This window comes from Panulirus ornatus, chromosome 1 (genome assembly GCF_036320965.1).
Source record: "Panulirus ornatus isolate Po-2019 chromosome 1, ASM3632096v1, whole genome shotgun sequence".
In the NCBI taxonomy this organism is placed as follows: Eukaryota; Metazoa; Arthropoda; class Malacostraca; order Decapoda; family Palinuridae; genus Panulirus; species Panulirus ornatus.
This window is the reverse complement of record NC_092224.1, coordinates 94,551,849-94,569,201: the sequence shown is the minus strand read 5'-3', so window position 1 is coordinate 94,569,201 and position 17,353 is coordinate 94,551,849. Positions and strand designations below refer to the sequence as shown.

At 34.5% G+C, this 17,353-nt stretch overlaps 1 protein-coding gene across 2 annotated transcripts in view; it reads left to right on the top strand.

The window, feature by feature from the left end:
- The window catches only part of LOC139751137 (glyoxalase domain-containing protein 4-like), a 48,747-nt gene that overhangs the window by 28,078 nt on the left and 3,316 nt on the right, over positions 1–17,353 (top strand). For both annotated transcript variants that reach the window (XM_071666236.1, XM_071666244.1), the window contains exons 3-6: positions 7,759–7,865; positions 9,094–9,252; positions 13,195–13,350; positions 14,309–14,484. In XM_071666236.1, the coding sequence (XP_071522337.1) occupies positions 7,759–7,865; positions 9,094–9,252; positions 13,195–13,350; positions 14,309–14,484 (598 nt within the window). The remainder of the gene's footprint in view (positions 1–7,758; positions 7,866–9,093; positions 9,253–13,194; positions 13,351–14,308; positions 14,485–17,353) is intronic.

Genomic DNA, 17,353 nt, shown 5'->3' with positions numbered 1-17,353 from the left:
AAAAAATACAAGGCTATAGCCTTGGATTTTTCCTGATTTTTTTGAAAAAATAGATTTTCTTGAAATTTTCAGCAAAAGTACTTCTATGTATGCTGAATACGTGTCTGTGGTGAAAATCTAAAAATTCGTATAATTAGTTGAGTAATTAGCATTTCAATTTTATCATAAATCCAGTTGCTCATTAAACGATTAATGTTATGAATAACAGTCTTTTCACTCCAAATACTTAAATACCATATAAACTAACATCTATACACAGATTTTCATTAAAATCTTAGGAAGTTGAAAATCTGAGCAAAAAAAAAAAAAAAATGCATGGCTATAGCCTTGGATTTTTCTGGATTTTTTTTTGGAGAAATTGATTTTCTTGAAATTTTCAGCATAGATACTTTTATATATGCTGAATACGTATCTGTGGTCAAAATATAAAAATTATTATAATTAGTCGAATAATTAGCATTTCAATTTTATAATTAGTCCAGGTGCTAATTAAACGGTTAATATTATGAATAAGAGTCTTTTGACTCAAAATACTTAAATACCATATGAAATAACGTCTATACACCGATTTTCATTAAAATCTGAGGAAGTTCAAAATTTGAGGAAAAAAAATACAAGGCTATAGCCTTGGATTTTTCTGGATTTTTTTTGGAAAAATAGATTTTCTTGAAATTTTCAGCATAGATACTTTTGTGTATGCTGAATACGTGTCTGTGGTGAAAATCTAAAAATTCGTATAATTAGTCGAGTAATTAGCATTTCAATTTTATCATAATAAGTCCAGGTGCTCAATGATTAAACGATTGATATTAAGAATAACAGTCTTTTGACCCCAAATTCTTAAATACCATATAAACTAATATCTATACACAGATTTTCATTAAAATCTGAGGAAGTTGAAAATCTGAGCAAAAAAAATACAAGGCTATATATAGCCTTGGATTTTTCCTGATTTTTTTGAAAAAGTAGATTTTCTTGAAATTTTCAGCAAAAGTACTTCTATGTATGCTGAATACGTGTCTGTGGTGAAAATCTAAAAATTCGTATAATTAGTTGAGTAATTAGCATTTCAATTTTATCATAAATCCAGTTGCTCATTAAACGATTAATATTATGAATAACAGTCTTTTCACTCCAAATACTTAAATACCATATAAACTAACATCTATACACAGATTTTCATTAAAATCTTAGGAAGTTGAAAATCTGAGCAAAAAAAAAAAAAAAAAATGCATGGCTATAGCCTTGGATTTTTCTGGATTTTTTTTGGAGAAATTGATTTTCTTGAAATTTTCAGCATAGATACTTTTATATATGCTGAATACGTATCTGTGGTCAAAATATAAAAATTCGTATAATTAGTCGAATAATTAGCATTTCAATTTTATAATTAGTCCAGGTGCTAATTAAACGGTTAATATTATGAATAAGAGTCTTTTGACTCAAAATACTTAAATACCATATGAAATAACGTCTATACACCGATTTTCATTAAAATCTGAGGAAGTTCAAAATTTGAGGAAAAAAAATACAAGGCTATAGCCTTGGATTTTTCTGGATTTTTTTGGAAAAATAGATTTTCTTGAAATTTTCAGCATAGATACTTTTGTGTATGCTGAATACGTGTCTGTGGTGAAAATCTAAAAATTCGTATAATTAGTCGAGTAATTAGCATTTCAATTTTATCATAATAAGTCCAGGTGCTCAATGATTAAACGATTGATATTAAGAATAACAGTCTTTTGACCCCAAATACTTAAATACCATATAAACTAATATCTATACACAGATTTTCATTAAAATCTGAGGAAGTTGAAAATCTGAGCAAAAAAAATACAAGGCTATAGCCTTGGATTTTTCCTGATTTTTTTGAAAAAATAGATTTTCTTGAAATTTTCAGCAAAAGTACTTCTATGTATGCTGAATACGTGTCTGTGGTGAAAATCTAAAAATTCGTATAATTAGTTGAGTAATTAGCATTTCAATTTTATCATAAATCCAGTTGCTCATTAAACGATTAATATTATGAATAACAGTCTTTTCACTCCAAATACTTAAATACCATATAAACTAACATCTATACACAGATTTCATTAAAATCTTAGGAAGTTGAAAATCTGAGCAAAAAAAATGCAAGGCTATAGCCTTGGATTTTTCCTAATTTTTTTTAAGAAAAATAGATTTTCATGAAATTTTCAGCATAGATACTTTTATGTATGCTGAATACGCATCTGTTGTCAAAATCTAAAAATTCGTATAATTTGTCGAGTAATTTGCATTTGAATTTTATAATGAGTCCAGGTGCTAATTAAACGATTAATATTATGAATAACAGTCTTTTCACTTCAAATACTTAAATACCATATAAAATGACGTCTATTCACAGATTTTCATGAAAATCTGAGTAAGTTCAAAATTTGAGCAAAAAAGAAATGCAAGGCTAAATCCTTGGATTTTTCTCTATATATTTGGAAAAATAGATTTTCTTGAAATTTTCAACATAGATAGTATTATGTATGCTGAATATGAATCTATGATCAAAATCGATAAATTCGTATAATTAGTCGAGTAATGGGCATTTAAATTTCATCATGATTAGTGGAGGTGCTAATTAAACGGTGAATATTTTGAATTGCAGTCTTTTGACTCCAAATATCTAAATACCATATAAAGTAACATCTATACACAGATTTTCATTAAAATCTGAGGAAGTTGGGAATTTGAGTGAAAAATAATGCAAGGATCTAGCCTCGGATTTTTCTCGATATTTTTGGAGAAATAGATTTTCTTAATTTTCAGCATAGATAGTTTTATGTATGCTGAATACGAATCTATGATCAAAATCAATAAATTCGTAAAATCAGTCGAGTAATGGGCATTTAAATTTTATCATGATTAGTGCAGGTGCAAATTAAACGGTCAATATTATGAATTACAGTCTTTTGACTCCAAATACTTAAATACCATATAAAGTAACGTCTATACACAGATTTTCATTAAACTCTGAGGAAGTTGAAAATCTGAGCAAAAAAAAATGCCTTGGATTTTTCGTGATTTTTTTGAAAAAATAGATTTTCTTGAAATTTTCAGCATAGATACTTTTATGTATGCTGAATACGTATCTGTGGTGAAAATCTAAAATTTCGTATAATTAGTCGAGTAATTAGCATTTCAATTTTATCATAATAAGTCCAGGTGCTCAATGATTAAACAATTGATATTATGAATAACAGTCTTTTCACTCCAAATACTTAAATACCATATAAACTAACATCTATGCACAGATTTGCATTAACATCTGAGGAAGTTGAAAATCTGAGGAAAAAAAATGCAAGGCTGTAGCCTTGGATTTTTCCTGATTTTTTTGAAAAAATAGGTTTTCTTGAAATTTTCAACAAAGATACTTTTATGTATGCTGAATACATGTCTGTGGTGAAAATCTCAAAATTCGTATAATTAATCGAGTAATTAGCATTTCAATTTTATCATAAGTCCAGGTGCTCATTAAATGATTAATATTATGAATAACAGTCTTTTCACTCCAAAAACGTAAATACCATATAAACTAAAATCTATACACAGATTTTCATTAAAATCTGAGGAAGCTGAAAATCTGAGCAAAAAAAAAAAAAAAAAAAATGCAAGGCTGTATCCTAGGATTTTTCCTGATTTTCTTGAAAAAATAGATTTTCTTGAAATTTTGAGCATATATACTTTTATGTATGCTGAATACGAGTCTATGATCATAATCGATAGATTCGTATAATTAGTCGAGTAATGGGCATTTAAATTTTATGATTAGCCCAGGTGCTAAGTAAACGATTAATATTATGAATTACAGTCTTTTGACTCCAAATACTTAAATACCATATAAAAAAAAACATCTATACTCAGATTTTCATTAGAATCTGAGGAAGTTGAAAATCTGAGGAAAAAAGAAAAGAAATGATTTTTCCTGATTTTTTGAAAAATAGATTTTCTTGAAATTTTGAGCATAGATAATTTTATGTATGCTGAATACGAGTTTGTGGTGAAAAACTAAAAATTCCCATAATTAGTCGAGTAATTAGCATTTCAATTTTATAATAAGTCCAGGTGCTCATTAAACGATTAATATTGTGAATAATAGTTTTTTCACTCCAAATACTTAAATACCATATAAACTAACATCTCTACACAGATTTTCACTAAAATCTGAGGAAGTTGAAAATCTGAGAAAAGATTTTTCTTGATTTTTTTGGAAAAATAGATTTTCTTGAAATTTTCAGCATAGATACTTTTATTTATGCTGAATACGTATCTGTGGTCAAAATATAAAAATTCGTATAATTAGTCGAGTAATTAGCATTTTAATTTTATAATAAGTCCGGGTGCTCAATGATTAAACGATTGATATTATGAATAACAGTCTTTTCACTCCAAATACTTAAATACCATATAAACTAACATCTATACACAGATTTTCATTAAAATCTGAGGAAGTTGAAAATTTGAGCAAAAAAAATGTAAGGCCGTGGATTTTTCTCGATTTTTATGGAGAAATAGATTTTCCTGAAATTCTCAGCATAGATACTTTTATGTATGCTGAATGCGAATCTGTGATCAAAATCGATAAATGCGTATAATTAGTCGAGTAATGGGCATTTAAATTTTATCATGATTAGTGCAAGTGCTAATTAAACTGTTAGTATTATGATTTACAGTCTTTTGACTCCATATACTTAAATACCATATAAAATAATATCTATACACAGATTTTCATTAAAATCTGAGGAAGTTGAAAATTTGAGCAAAAAAAATGCAAGGCCTAGGATTTTTCATTTTTTTTTTTTTTTTGAAAAAATGTGTTTTCTTGAAATTTTCAGCATAGATACTTTTATGTATACTGAATACGAATCTGTGATCAAAATCGAAAAATTCGTATAATTAGTCGAGTAATTAGCATTTAAATTTTATAATTAGTGCAGATGTTAATTAAATGATTAATATTTTGAATTACTGTCTTTTGACTCCATATACTTAAATACCATATAAAATTACATCTATACACAGATTTTCATTAAAATCTGTGGAAGTTGAATATTTGAGCAAAATAAAAAATGCAAGGCTATAGCCTAATATTTTTCTTGATCTTTTTCAAGCGATAGATTTTCTAGAAATTTTCAGCATAGATACTTCTTCTTTTTGTATGCTGAATACGAATCTGTGGTCAAAATATAAAAATTCGTATAATTAGTCGAGTAATTAGCATTTAAATTTTATCATAATTAGTGCAGGTGCTAATTAAATGATTAATATTATGAATTACAGTCTTTTCACTCCATATACTTAAATACTATATAAAATAACATCTATACACAGATTTTCATTAAAATCTGAGGAAGTTGAAAATCTGAGCAAAAAAATGCAAGGCCTTGGATATTTCCTGATTTTTTATGAAAAAATAGATTTTCTTGAAATTTTCAGCATAGATACTTGTATGTATACTGAATACGCATCTGTGGTCAAAATGTAAAAATTCGTATAATTAGTCGAGTAATTAGCATTTCAATTTTATCATAATTAGTCCAGGTGCTAATTAAACGATTAATATTATGAATAACAGTCTTTTCACTCTAAATACTTAAATACCATATAAAATAACGTTTATACACAGATTTTCATTAGAATCTGAGGAAGTTGAAAATTTGAGCAAAAAAAAATGCAAAGCTATGTATAGCCTTGGATTTTTCTCGATATTTTTGGAAAAATAGATTTTCTTGAAATTCTCAGCATAGATAGTTTTATGTATGCTGAATATGAGTCTATGAAGAAAATCGATAAATTCGTATAATTAGTCGAGTAATGGGCATTTGAATTAATCCCCCTATGTGTATGTGCACATTAAGTATGATTGTTTTGTTGTCACAGAGGATTTTGAAATATATGAATGATTCCCTGCATTGGGTGTACATGTCTCAGTAACTATTATTCTGTATACTGCAGCTGAGTCATATATGTTATAAAGTCTTGCATTACTTACCTCATTTTCAAGGTGAAATATGCAGCCAATAATGCTTGTAGTGCCATCTTATGCATTGTTACTGGACACAACAGCATAATTTTTTTTTCCATGTATTGGTTAGAGTGTTTGGAGATGTCAAGGAAGCCTTATGAGATTTGTACCCTCATGTTAATTTTATGTTAAGTTGTGACACTCTTACAGGAAAATATATATTAGTGTGAAATTCCCTATGGATTATATAATTGTTGGTGACAAAAGTACTTCCGAAAAACCTTGTGTGCTTGACAGTACACCTAGACATGCAGCACTCACAAAGTGTTTCACTGCGTTGAGTTGTATTATGATTAAGTGGAACATATTTCTAAATGATAATATTCTACTTAATCATTATGATAGATATAGCAATTGTAGAATTTTTGTGACCCCTCATACAGAGTGTACATTGGATATTAAAACTGCCATAGTGAAAGGGTTAATGAGTCTATAGTCATACTGAAGATCATGTAGTACTTGGGAAGCCAATTAGCCACCTGTTTAATAAGATAGGATGTCTTTATTGTCAAATTGCTTACATGGTACAGAATTAGATTCTTTATGGCTCAATTCAAGGTTAAAAAGTTTAAGAATTATCTAATAAAAAATTATCCCTGAGGTAGAGGAGAAAGAATTCTACCTCCATGTTCCCTGCGTATTGTACATGGCGACTAAAAGAGAAGGGAGCAGGAGACTGGAAATCCTTCCCTCCAGTTTTTACTTTTCCAAAAGAAGGAACAGAGAAGGGGGCCAAATAAGGATTTTCTCTCTCTGGCTCAGTCCCCTGTTCTTAATGCTACTACACTAATGTGGGAAATGGTGAATATGTATGAAAAAAAGATAATAATAAAAATTATAAGATAGCACAAAAGTACCACATAAAGTATCACATAATCATCTATTGCACTCAGAAGCTATATCACAGAGGACTTGCAGCTTCTTTAGATGGTCCAACATTAGAATGCTTTTTGGCACAAATGATTTCCTGAATCTATTGGTGTGCTGTATAGGTAGAGATAGTCTTCTTCCTGACCTTGAAGATGGGTTGCATCTTGCATGATCTTCTCCTCCTGCTTCATTGCACATTTCTGATACAGCATATCTAATGTTTTAGTGTTTGTACCCAACTTCCAAGCTTTCTAAACTATTTTCTCAAATTTATTTTTATCTTTACTGATTAGCTTGTCATACAGATGGTAATTTGAAGACATAAAATTGATTCTGTAGTTGACCCCAGCCAGAAGTTAGGTGCTATGATTTTTTTTTTACATATTTGCCATTTCCTGTGTTAGCAAGGTAGCATCAAGAACAGAGAACTGAGCCTTTGAGGGAAAATCCTCATATGGCCCCCTTTTCTGTTCCTTCTTTTGGAAAAGTAAAAACTGTAGGGAAGGATTTCAAGTGCCCATTCCCAACCCTTTTTGATGCCTTCTACGACACACAAGGGATATGTGGGAAGTATTCTTTCTCCCCTATCCTCAGGGATAAGGTGTTGTGATATCTACACAAATATTTCTTTATTGCTGCAAGTATCCCTTTTCAAAACTTTTTCATTATTTTTCCCTTTTTTATTAATTTTATGAGCCCTTTCTTCATTTTTCATTCAGAGTTTGACTTTTTGGAGGACTTTTTCTGTAAGTGAATCCTTTGTCACCAAAAATTAAAAATTGTCCCTTAAGAGATTTTCAGATAGTTTTAACAGGATGATTTATATGTTTCAGACCGTATGATGGTAAATGGAGCAAGACAATGATTGGATATGGTCCAGAAGATAACCACTTTGTGTGTGAACTTACATATAATTATGGCGTTTCACATTATGAAATGGGTTTGTATGTCTTTTGCATGTTTTTATTTATCAGGGATATTCAAGCTTCATATTTTGGCCATTATCATGATTTAATGCAGTAATGATTTTTGGTTAGTGTTAGATTAAACAGTATTTACATTATGCTTCCTTTAGATATGTTGAAAATATGATGTTTGGTAATGTATGTCATTCAGTGGACAAAAAGAGCTTAATTGGGATGTAGCTACCACCCAGACTTTGGAATGTTGAAGCTGTGCCTAGAACCATCATACGTATTGCATGACAAAATTGATGGCTCTGCTCTCGTTAGAATAAAGCTTTTTGTCGAGATTACTTGGACATACCCTACAGATCTTCACATATTCAGCATTGACTCAGGGAGTACTCAAAATTTTCTGCCTTTTGGGACATAACTTCATTGAATGTGGGCTATGTAAGTGCGAATACGAAAAATGAAAGGACTGATGTGTTGTTTTTCCATGGAAGATAATTATATGAAAGATAATTATATGATGTGTGTGCTGTTTCTTTGCACAAGCAGAATGGCTTGGCACAAGCAAGCTGTACTCAGAATAGTTTTGGTACTTCTTACCTCTATTTCCTACCATGTTTCCAGGGTGTGATAGTAATGCTTTTAAGATGGTTCAAAGAATTCTTCATGTTGATTTGGATGTTGATTATTATAGATCCTGTTCGCAAGGAATTGGAGCTAGCAGTGTAAATACATGTGAATGAGAAAATGAACATAGGCAAAGAAAGAGTAGAAGCATGAGAAAGTACAAAAACTGACCTAAGGACAAGCACAGACGTAAAAGGAAGGAAAAGTGATAAAAGTTAGATGTAGGATAATTGTTCATTTAGAGGACGGAATAGAGTTTGAGTGTATGTTTGGAGTACTTAGTCAAGCTTCATTTTGAATAAAGTATCACAAATGAAATTACCTGGAAAGGACGTTGCATAGAGCCCTTTCATCATAGTGCTGCTGTAGATGATCAAGACCAGCCAGTCTTCTGCATATTGTAACTTTCATTTCTTCATGTTTACGTTGATCACTATAAGTGGATTCTGGTATATCCAGACATCTACACAAAACTCTATTAATTTTTTCTTGGATTATAGTTGATTGTTCAAGTTGAGTGTTGTTGGAATGAAGGTATCCCTCAAATTTTATCTAGGGTTGAATGGAAAGTGGTAATTATTAAAGATTGTGATATATTTAATGCTAATGAAAGTTTCTTTTCCATAGGTAATGACTTTTTGGGTATGTATATTGAGTCTTCAGAAGCTATAGACAGAGCAAAGGCAAATAGCTGGCCAGTCAAACAAGAGGGTGAACACAGTGTATTGGAAGCTCCAGGTGGTTACAAGTTCTTCATTGCCAACAAGCCCCAGCCTCAAGACAGAGGTGAGTGAAATTGATATTAGTATAAGTTGTATCTCTCTAATGCGGTGCTCTGTGGTGCATCAACTCCCATGGTATGGCACGTTTTGAATCTGCTGCCATTAGTTTAAGGATCTGTCACCAGGGTGGCACTGTTAGTGGTGCTAAGGTTCCAAAATCTGTTTATACTGTGGCCAAGCTAATTGACAGTCATGTTACTTTCTTATACAGGTACACCACTGATTTTCCAGCACTCTTAGTTGCCAGACCAACTGTGGTCATGTAATGATAATTCATCAACACACCTCTAACCAACTACTTATACATCTCCATGTGTCTAAAGTATACCATGGACTGCTTGAAATTTGAATTAAACAAATATCAAATGTTTGAGCACCCTAAGATGGTAAGTCTGTCCTCAGATTGTTTGAATCCTGTGGGGTCTTCTTCATATTTTGTTGTTAGTGTTTTCCTAGGTGTGCTTCACCAGAATAATGCAATTTCGTCTGCATTATACACCTGCTCTCAACTGAGGTGCTTGTCAGCTATGAGTTTTGCAAGTTCTACTACTTGTTACAAAGATGTGACAAAGTTTGTAGATGAACTTCCACAGTTAGTGGCAGTGGAAAACTTAGCCCCAGAAAAAGGCCAATGAATCTTCCCTGTGTCGGTGTCGTATTCCACAGAAACCCTTGCCCAGGTTATTGAGGAGTCTCCATCTGGGGAAACTTCTGATGTAAACTGATGTAACAATAAAAACCTTGTTTGAAAGATTTAATGATTGTATTGATTTGTATAGTAAGCTTTGTTCTGTGTTTGATAAAACAACAATATTTATGTGGAATGAGCTGGCTAGATTAGGGGTTGGAAATATGTTTATATAGGGGTTCCCATAAGGGTAAGTTTCTGTGTTCCAGCATTTTCTGTGGTTTAGTAATGGCCAGGTCCCAGTGTTGCTAGATGAAAGAGGTTCAACCTGTAGACTAATTAGGAAATTGATAGTATAAAGTGTTCGTCATTTTAAAATGATGATGCATTGAAAGCTGGTACATGTTATGTATTGATGCAGACTAGTAGGTGTTGAATATTGGACCATCCATGTCCATTTTTCCCACAGATTACATTGGAAATGTATAATGATTAAGCATATTGTTTATACTGTGATACATAACGGGAATTTAGATTTTGTTGCTGCTGCTGGAAGTTTTTCATATTTTGGAAAATGGGTTTTTGTGTAGTGGTAGTCTTTAGTCTTTAAACTTGTGGAGACCTTATATACTGGGGGCAACTTTTCATAACTTCTGCTCCATCCTTGATCACTATTATTTCACAGGACCAGCAAACAGTAGTCTCACTGTATCACCTATCAGTTCTTTGAGATACATATTTTAGTTTTGGCCTTATGTACTGTATGAATAGCTTGCTAGGTATTTTTTTTTCATTTATATTTACTTGAAAGTTGTAATGATATATGCCAACAGACAGTTTTTCTCCTTAGTGATTCTCATAATGTGGGAATCTTGCAACAGGTTAGGGATGATGTCTAATGCCAGGCCCCTCTGATACACACAATCTTGAAGATTACTTCCTGGTGGGTAATATTTCATGTTGAGGCTGTTTTTCAACTTTGTCCCAACCAATTTCATTACTTACATTTGTTAAGGTTGAATATCATTAACCATGTTTCGGACTAACTTTGGAGTCTTAAGTCCCCTTGTAAGCTGATGCAATCCTCCTCACTTTTCATGACTTTTGCATCATATTCAGACATATTTCAAGCAGGCCATTATTATAGATCAAGAAGAGTAATTGTCCTATAACTGAACCCAGTGGCACTCCAGTGGTCACCTCAACCCATTTGGAAAAGGCTATTTTGACATGCATTCTTTGTTCCCTCTCACCAAGATGATCTTCTGTCCAATAAAGGAATTTTTCCCTAATTCCTGCTTGGTGATTCAGCTCCATGATTAGCCTCCTATGTGGTATAGTATCAAATGCCTTGTGGTAGCTAAGATACAAACAGTCCACCCAGCCTCTCTTTTTGTCCAGGACAAAACTCACTATCTGTATATCAGTCTGTATCTCTAATGCTTGTTCCCTTCCGGAACTCCCTTAAAGGGATGGCGATGGCAAAAGTCTCCATAGCTGGTGAACCCTAGTGCCACTGCATAGCTTTTAGTGCCTCACCCTTAACAAGCTACTGGTAAGAGGGGTAACTCTAGTGCAGGGTTTACAGAGGTTCTTACATACTTTTACTTAATATGGCTACCTAATGTTCCTGCCATATTGTCAAATCTACTGCTTCTACCCAATGTTCCTTCCTACTACTTCTACCTAATGCTCCTTTCTAATGTTCCTACCTCTTGCTTCTATCTATTGCTCGTACAATTTTGCCCTAAAGCAGGGCTAATGCATAGAACTCCATGCATGAAATCTAGTTAAAAAGAATGAGTTGAGTGATTTCAGTGTTGTCAAGAGTTATATGTGACAAGAAGATATTGTTTGTTTGTAGACAGAATGCAAGCAGTTCATATGTAGGTGAGGCAGAAAGAAAAGACAGCTATTTAGGTCGAGGGGCAACTTGACATTCACTGAAGTGCTGGCTGACTATGCAATTGTTGTTAGCCCTCCCTGTACTCAGGTGGGCAGTACCTGGTAATATACCTCTAAGGGCTGTGGCCGCATACCTTATACTGGCTACCTACTGCGCTCACTCTTTCACATCACAGTCATTAGTGAGACCAGACGCTAGTGCAGTTGCTGTTCCTGGTCTCCTTTCTTATAGATAGGTATAACATTTGCCCTTTTCTATTCCCTTGGTACTATGCCTTTTTCCAATGACATTTTGAACAGTAATTCAAGTGGTCTACCAAGCATATCTGCACGCCTCTGTAGCATATATGATGAAATTTCATCAGGTCCATGAGCCTTGCATGGGTCAAGTCCTTTAAATATTGTTAATATCTTTTCTAGATATCTGAATGATTTCTTAAACCTCCTCTCCATTCCATTTCACTGATGTTAGGGCTATAGTGTCTTCAACTGTGAAAACACTGTTGCACTTGCTATTCAGTTCCTCTCATATCCTTCCATCATCTTTTACAGTAATTTCCTCCGAATCCCTTATCCTTCGTAGCTGCTCTTTTACGGATTTTCAGCTGCCTTGTCTACATTGTTCTTTTCAAAGTATCTTTATTCCTCATTTTTTTATCCTTATGTACTTTTTCTGTGCTCTGTTATACCTTGCCAATGTTAGCCGGCTAGAGTGCCATTTATATTTTAGCTACTGCATGTCTTGAAGCTCCTTTGCAGTTTCATATCTTTTATTAAACCATTCCTTTCTCTTTCTTACCATTTGAGGCTTGAGGATCCCATCATTGTAGTTGGCTTATGACTGACTGTTTGAAGAAATTATCACACACTGCCGCCTCAGCTACCACCCAGGTTCAGTGTACAGCCATGAAATTGAGGTGTGAAACTCACGTAAATTTCTGTCAAGAGACATTACCAGGTTCACATAGATATCCATTTTGGAGGCGTTAAGGGGTTAAGATCATGATAAGAGTTCTTTACATGCTATTGATTTACAATGGTTGATTGGGAGAAATAGATGACTGCAGTTGCTGTTTTACAGAACTCAACATATTACAGTAGGTTGGATACTACGCTTTGTGAATAAGTGAGACTATGCTGTGTTTATGTAAGAATTTAGTGATTTTTTAATATTGGCATGTGTAATCTTTGTGAACTGGTAGACTTGTGTAGATAACCTGTGTTCATATCATCACCCGAACATGTCAATATTTTAATTTTGCCTTTATCATTAAATGTGTGAGCCTTTATTATTAAATGTTTGTTTTCCTTTTTCCTTCGCAAATTTTCTTTACAAAAATTTGATTGGCTTGTTTGATTTTTGTAAATTATAATATATATAGTATATGCTGATGCTGGGTATTTTTCTTGCAGATCCAGTACAGCAAGTAGTCTTGGCGAGCAGTAACTTAGAGAGATCAGTAAATTATTGGAGAGATTTAGCTGGGCTGACCATGTACAAGAAGACAGATAAAGCAGCTACCTTTGGGTTTGGTGACACTCAGGCAAAGCTGGTGCTGCAGGATATTGGTGAGTCATGTATTTAATGTAACCTTCATAGGGTATGTCTCTTTTATAGCATAAGCACCAATGAATAGTTTTCTTGAGTGCAAAAGTGATTATTATTACTTTTTGATTTACCATGAATAAACATGACCTCCCCAAGGGTTAGAAAGAATTTGTCTTCTCAGTTCCTTGTGTATCGTAAAAGGTGGTTGAAAAGGTAATGAGCTGTGGAGGCAGCCTTGGGATTAAACACCCATAGTGAAATAACGACTTCCACAGACCCACCTTCACCTTGAACCACTCTCCTTCCTCTCTGCCTATTTGCACATTTGCCTAACTCTTTTGATAAACACTAGGTCACAGCATCCAATATCTTTCATTCCATACCATATATTAATGCTCTACAGAGCATCTTTGTCAGTCCTCTTATGTGCTATCTCCAGAGCTATAAATGCTGCATACAAGTTCTTTTGTTTCTCATAAGTATTTCACTGATTTTTGAAAGCAGACACTTGATCCATGCATCATCTACCACTCCTATTTTTTTTAAATCAAGCACCTGAGCCACACATCCTTTACAACTCCTGAGGCCACATTGTTCTTCCTCAGTCTGAAGCTTTGTGCATTTTACCATCCTCTTGAATCACCATCCATCCATACACCGTAACAGTTACACTTAACAAACATACCTCTCTATTTTGAACACCCACCTTTGTTCCCTTTGCCTTTCTACAGTGATGCTGTACAGACATTCTGCTAATCCTGAGGCACCTCACTTTGATCTATACACACATTAGATATCCTAACTAATCAACAACACAGTCACCTTTCCTAAGAAATTCAATTGCAGTACTGTACCATCCATTGTATTTGTAACAGTTAGAATTTTTCAGACTTGTGCAGCTGTTTTTGTTTTATTCATATGTCTGGCTTATCACTTAATACACTGAGAAAGAAGTCAACTTCCTAACTTTATTTTCAGGTGAACCAGTGAATCATGCAAAGGCTTTTGGCCGTATTGCTTTTGCTGCTCCAGGTGCTGATTTGCCAGGTATTGAGAAAAAGATGAAAGAGGCCAACCAGACAATCATCACACCATACATTTCTCTTGATACACCTGGCAAAGCCACTGTGCAAGTTGTGATCTTGGCAGATCCTGTAAGTATTCTGTTCATAAGAATATGCGTGTGTGTGTGGGTGAAAGTTATTTTTTTGTTATTATTATTCTGAAGTGTGAGATGTCACTGTTTTGAGGGAAAGGAGAGAAACATGGAGAGTTAAAAAGAATTCTTTGTAGAGCACACAGTTGTATGCAAGTCTGCAACTGAAGACTTGCCTGCAGAGTTAAGATTGAAGGTCTAAGTGGGGAGAGAAATGTGCAGAGTCTGGATATTGTCATAAGAGAGTTGTTGATAATGTCATAGGGTGGCATTGAAAATGTTGATTCTCTGTTAGTTTTTATTATTTTGGGTAGAAAATTGGATGATTAAGATCAGAAGGATTTATACATTTTTACTTTGTCATATTTGTGCACTGTATCCTGTATTAGCAATGTAGTGCCAGGAACAGACGTGGAAAAGCCTTATTCATTCTTGCCCATTTTGTAGCTGTCATGTTTAATGCTTTGAAACTAGAGCCCCTGTCCACACCTAGGCCCCACAGACCTCTCTGTGGTTCCTCCAGATGCTTCATATACCTTGGTTTAGTCCACTGATAGCACGTTGCCATTGTATACTACATTGCTCCATATCACTTTGGTCTATGAAAATCTTTTATACTCCTGAGCACTCAAAATCTTTTTCACTCCTTTCCCTCTCCAATTTAGTCTCTTCATATTTTATCCTTAACTTATGACACCTATATCTTCTTTATCAACCTCTCCTCACTCCACTCCATATGTCCATACCATTTCAGCACAACCTCTTCAGCTTTCTCAACCTTACACCTGTTACCAAACCTCTCTCTTACCCCTTTATTATTTGCTCATCAAACAATCTTGCACCACATATTGACCTCATACATTTTGTTTCCTGAACATCCTCTGCACATATTCATTTATAGCCCATGTCTTGCATCCATACAACACTGTTGGGAGTATTATACCTAGGTAGTAGTTGATAGGCAGCCAACGACCAAGGAAGTATATTAACAGTCCTACTTGTCTGGGTATTGGGAGGGTTAGTGGCTGCTGCTTAGTGAGCCAGCACTCCAGTGGTTGTCAAGTTGCACTCCTCTAGCCCAGGTTGCTGTCTTTTCTTTCTGCCTCACTCACATGTGGACTACTGGCATTCTGACCACAACCTAATGGTCACTCCTTTTCTTGTCATACATAACACTTGACAGCACTTAATTCACTCTGCTCATTCTTCATAACTAGATTTTCCTGCAGTGAATACTATACACCAGTCGTACCTTTTGGCAAAATGGTAGGAGCAGTAGATAAAAGTAGTAGGTAGGAACATTTAGGCATGAGCATTAGGTAGAAATGTTAGTCAGAGCAATAGGTGTGAAAATTGTGCAGGAACTTTGGGTTGAAGTTGCCTTTTACCAGTGACCTGTTAAGTGTGAGGCACTAAAGGCTAAGAAGTGGCACTGGAACTCATTGGTTATGGAGATTCTACTGTCGAGGCCACCCTCTTTAGGGAGTCCAGTAGGGAACAGACATCAGAGATATAGATAGATAGGTAGACAGACAGGGACTACTGTATCTTCAAACGTACCTATTTTCACCCTCTCGGACAATGACTTCTCTTTCCACACATTCCTCAGTGCTGCAAGAACCTTTCTCCCCACCCATTCTAGGACACTTCTGCCTTCACATTTCTATTTGCTCCCATGTCCACTCCCAGATATCTGAAACACTTCACCTCTTCCAAAACTTCCTTTATTTACAGTTACATTCCAGCTTATCTGTTGCTTAGCATTTAAACTCACCCCCCATCTAATCTGTCTCTTTGCACTGCTAAGCCTAATGGTTGGTAGTAAATGGTAGGCAGGCAACGATCAGGGAGTTATATTACCAGTACTACCCGCCTGGGTATCAGCACTTAATTGGCTGTCAAGTTGCACTTCTCTGACCCAAGTCGCTGTCTTTTGTTTTTGCCTCACCTACACGTGGACTACTGCCAATCTCTCCACAAACATACAGTATATCTCTCCCTGTCACACATAACACTTGACAACACTTAACTCATACAGCTCTTTCTTAGTAACTCTAGATTTTCCCATGTGAGTGCTGTGTGCAAGCCCTGCCTTTGGGCAAAATGGTAGAAGCAATAGATTAGAAGTATTATGTAGACTCTCCTTCTGCCAGTGGCCTTTTAATGGTGAGGCCCTAAAGGCAAAGAAGCAGCATTGGAGTTCACCAGTTATGGAGACTCTATTGCCGTGGCTACCCTATTGAGGGAGTTCCTGAAAGGAACAGGCATCAGAGACATAGATAGAAGCCTAATAACCTTGCTTTTATTCATATTTACTCTCAACTTTCTTTCATACACATTTCCAAACTCAGACAGCATCTGCAGTATTGCACCTGATTCTGCCACCAATGCCGTGTAATAAGCAAAGAACAACAGACTTCCTTTCCAGGCCCCCATCATGTCTGACAGACTGAACTTGTCCTTCTCTCCAAGACCCTTGTATTTACCTCCCCTACCACCCGATTCATCAGCAAATTCAACAGTCGTGGTCACATCACACATCCCTGTTGCAGACTCGCCTTCACCTGCTACTAGCAGCTTTCTTCCCTCACGTTATATTCGTAAGATTTTCCACAAGGTGTATCTATCAATTTTTATAAGATTTAAGCAAACTTTTTCTTTTACATTGGACAAAAGTCCACATCAAGGCTGTGCCTTAACTGAAATATGGAGAGGCATTTCCCTCTTTTTAAACCAGGTATTCTCAGTCACTTATCCTTTTTCAGAACTTATCTCATTGTTCCTGTCTACCTTACTAAGTGCACTGTGTTGCCCATTTATACCCTCACCTGCCACATTAATTGCTCTCACTTTTAAATCACCCATCA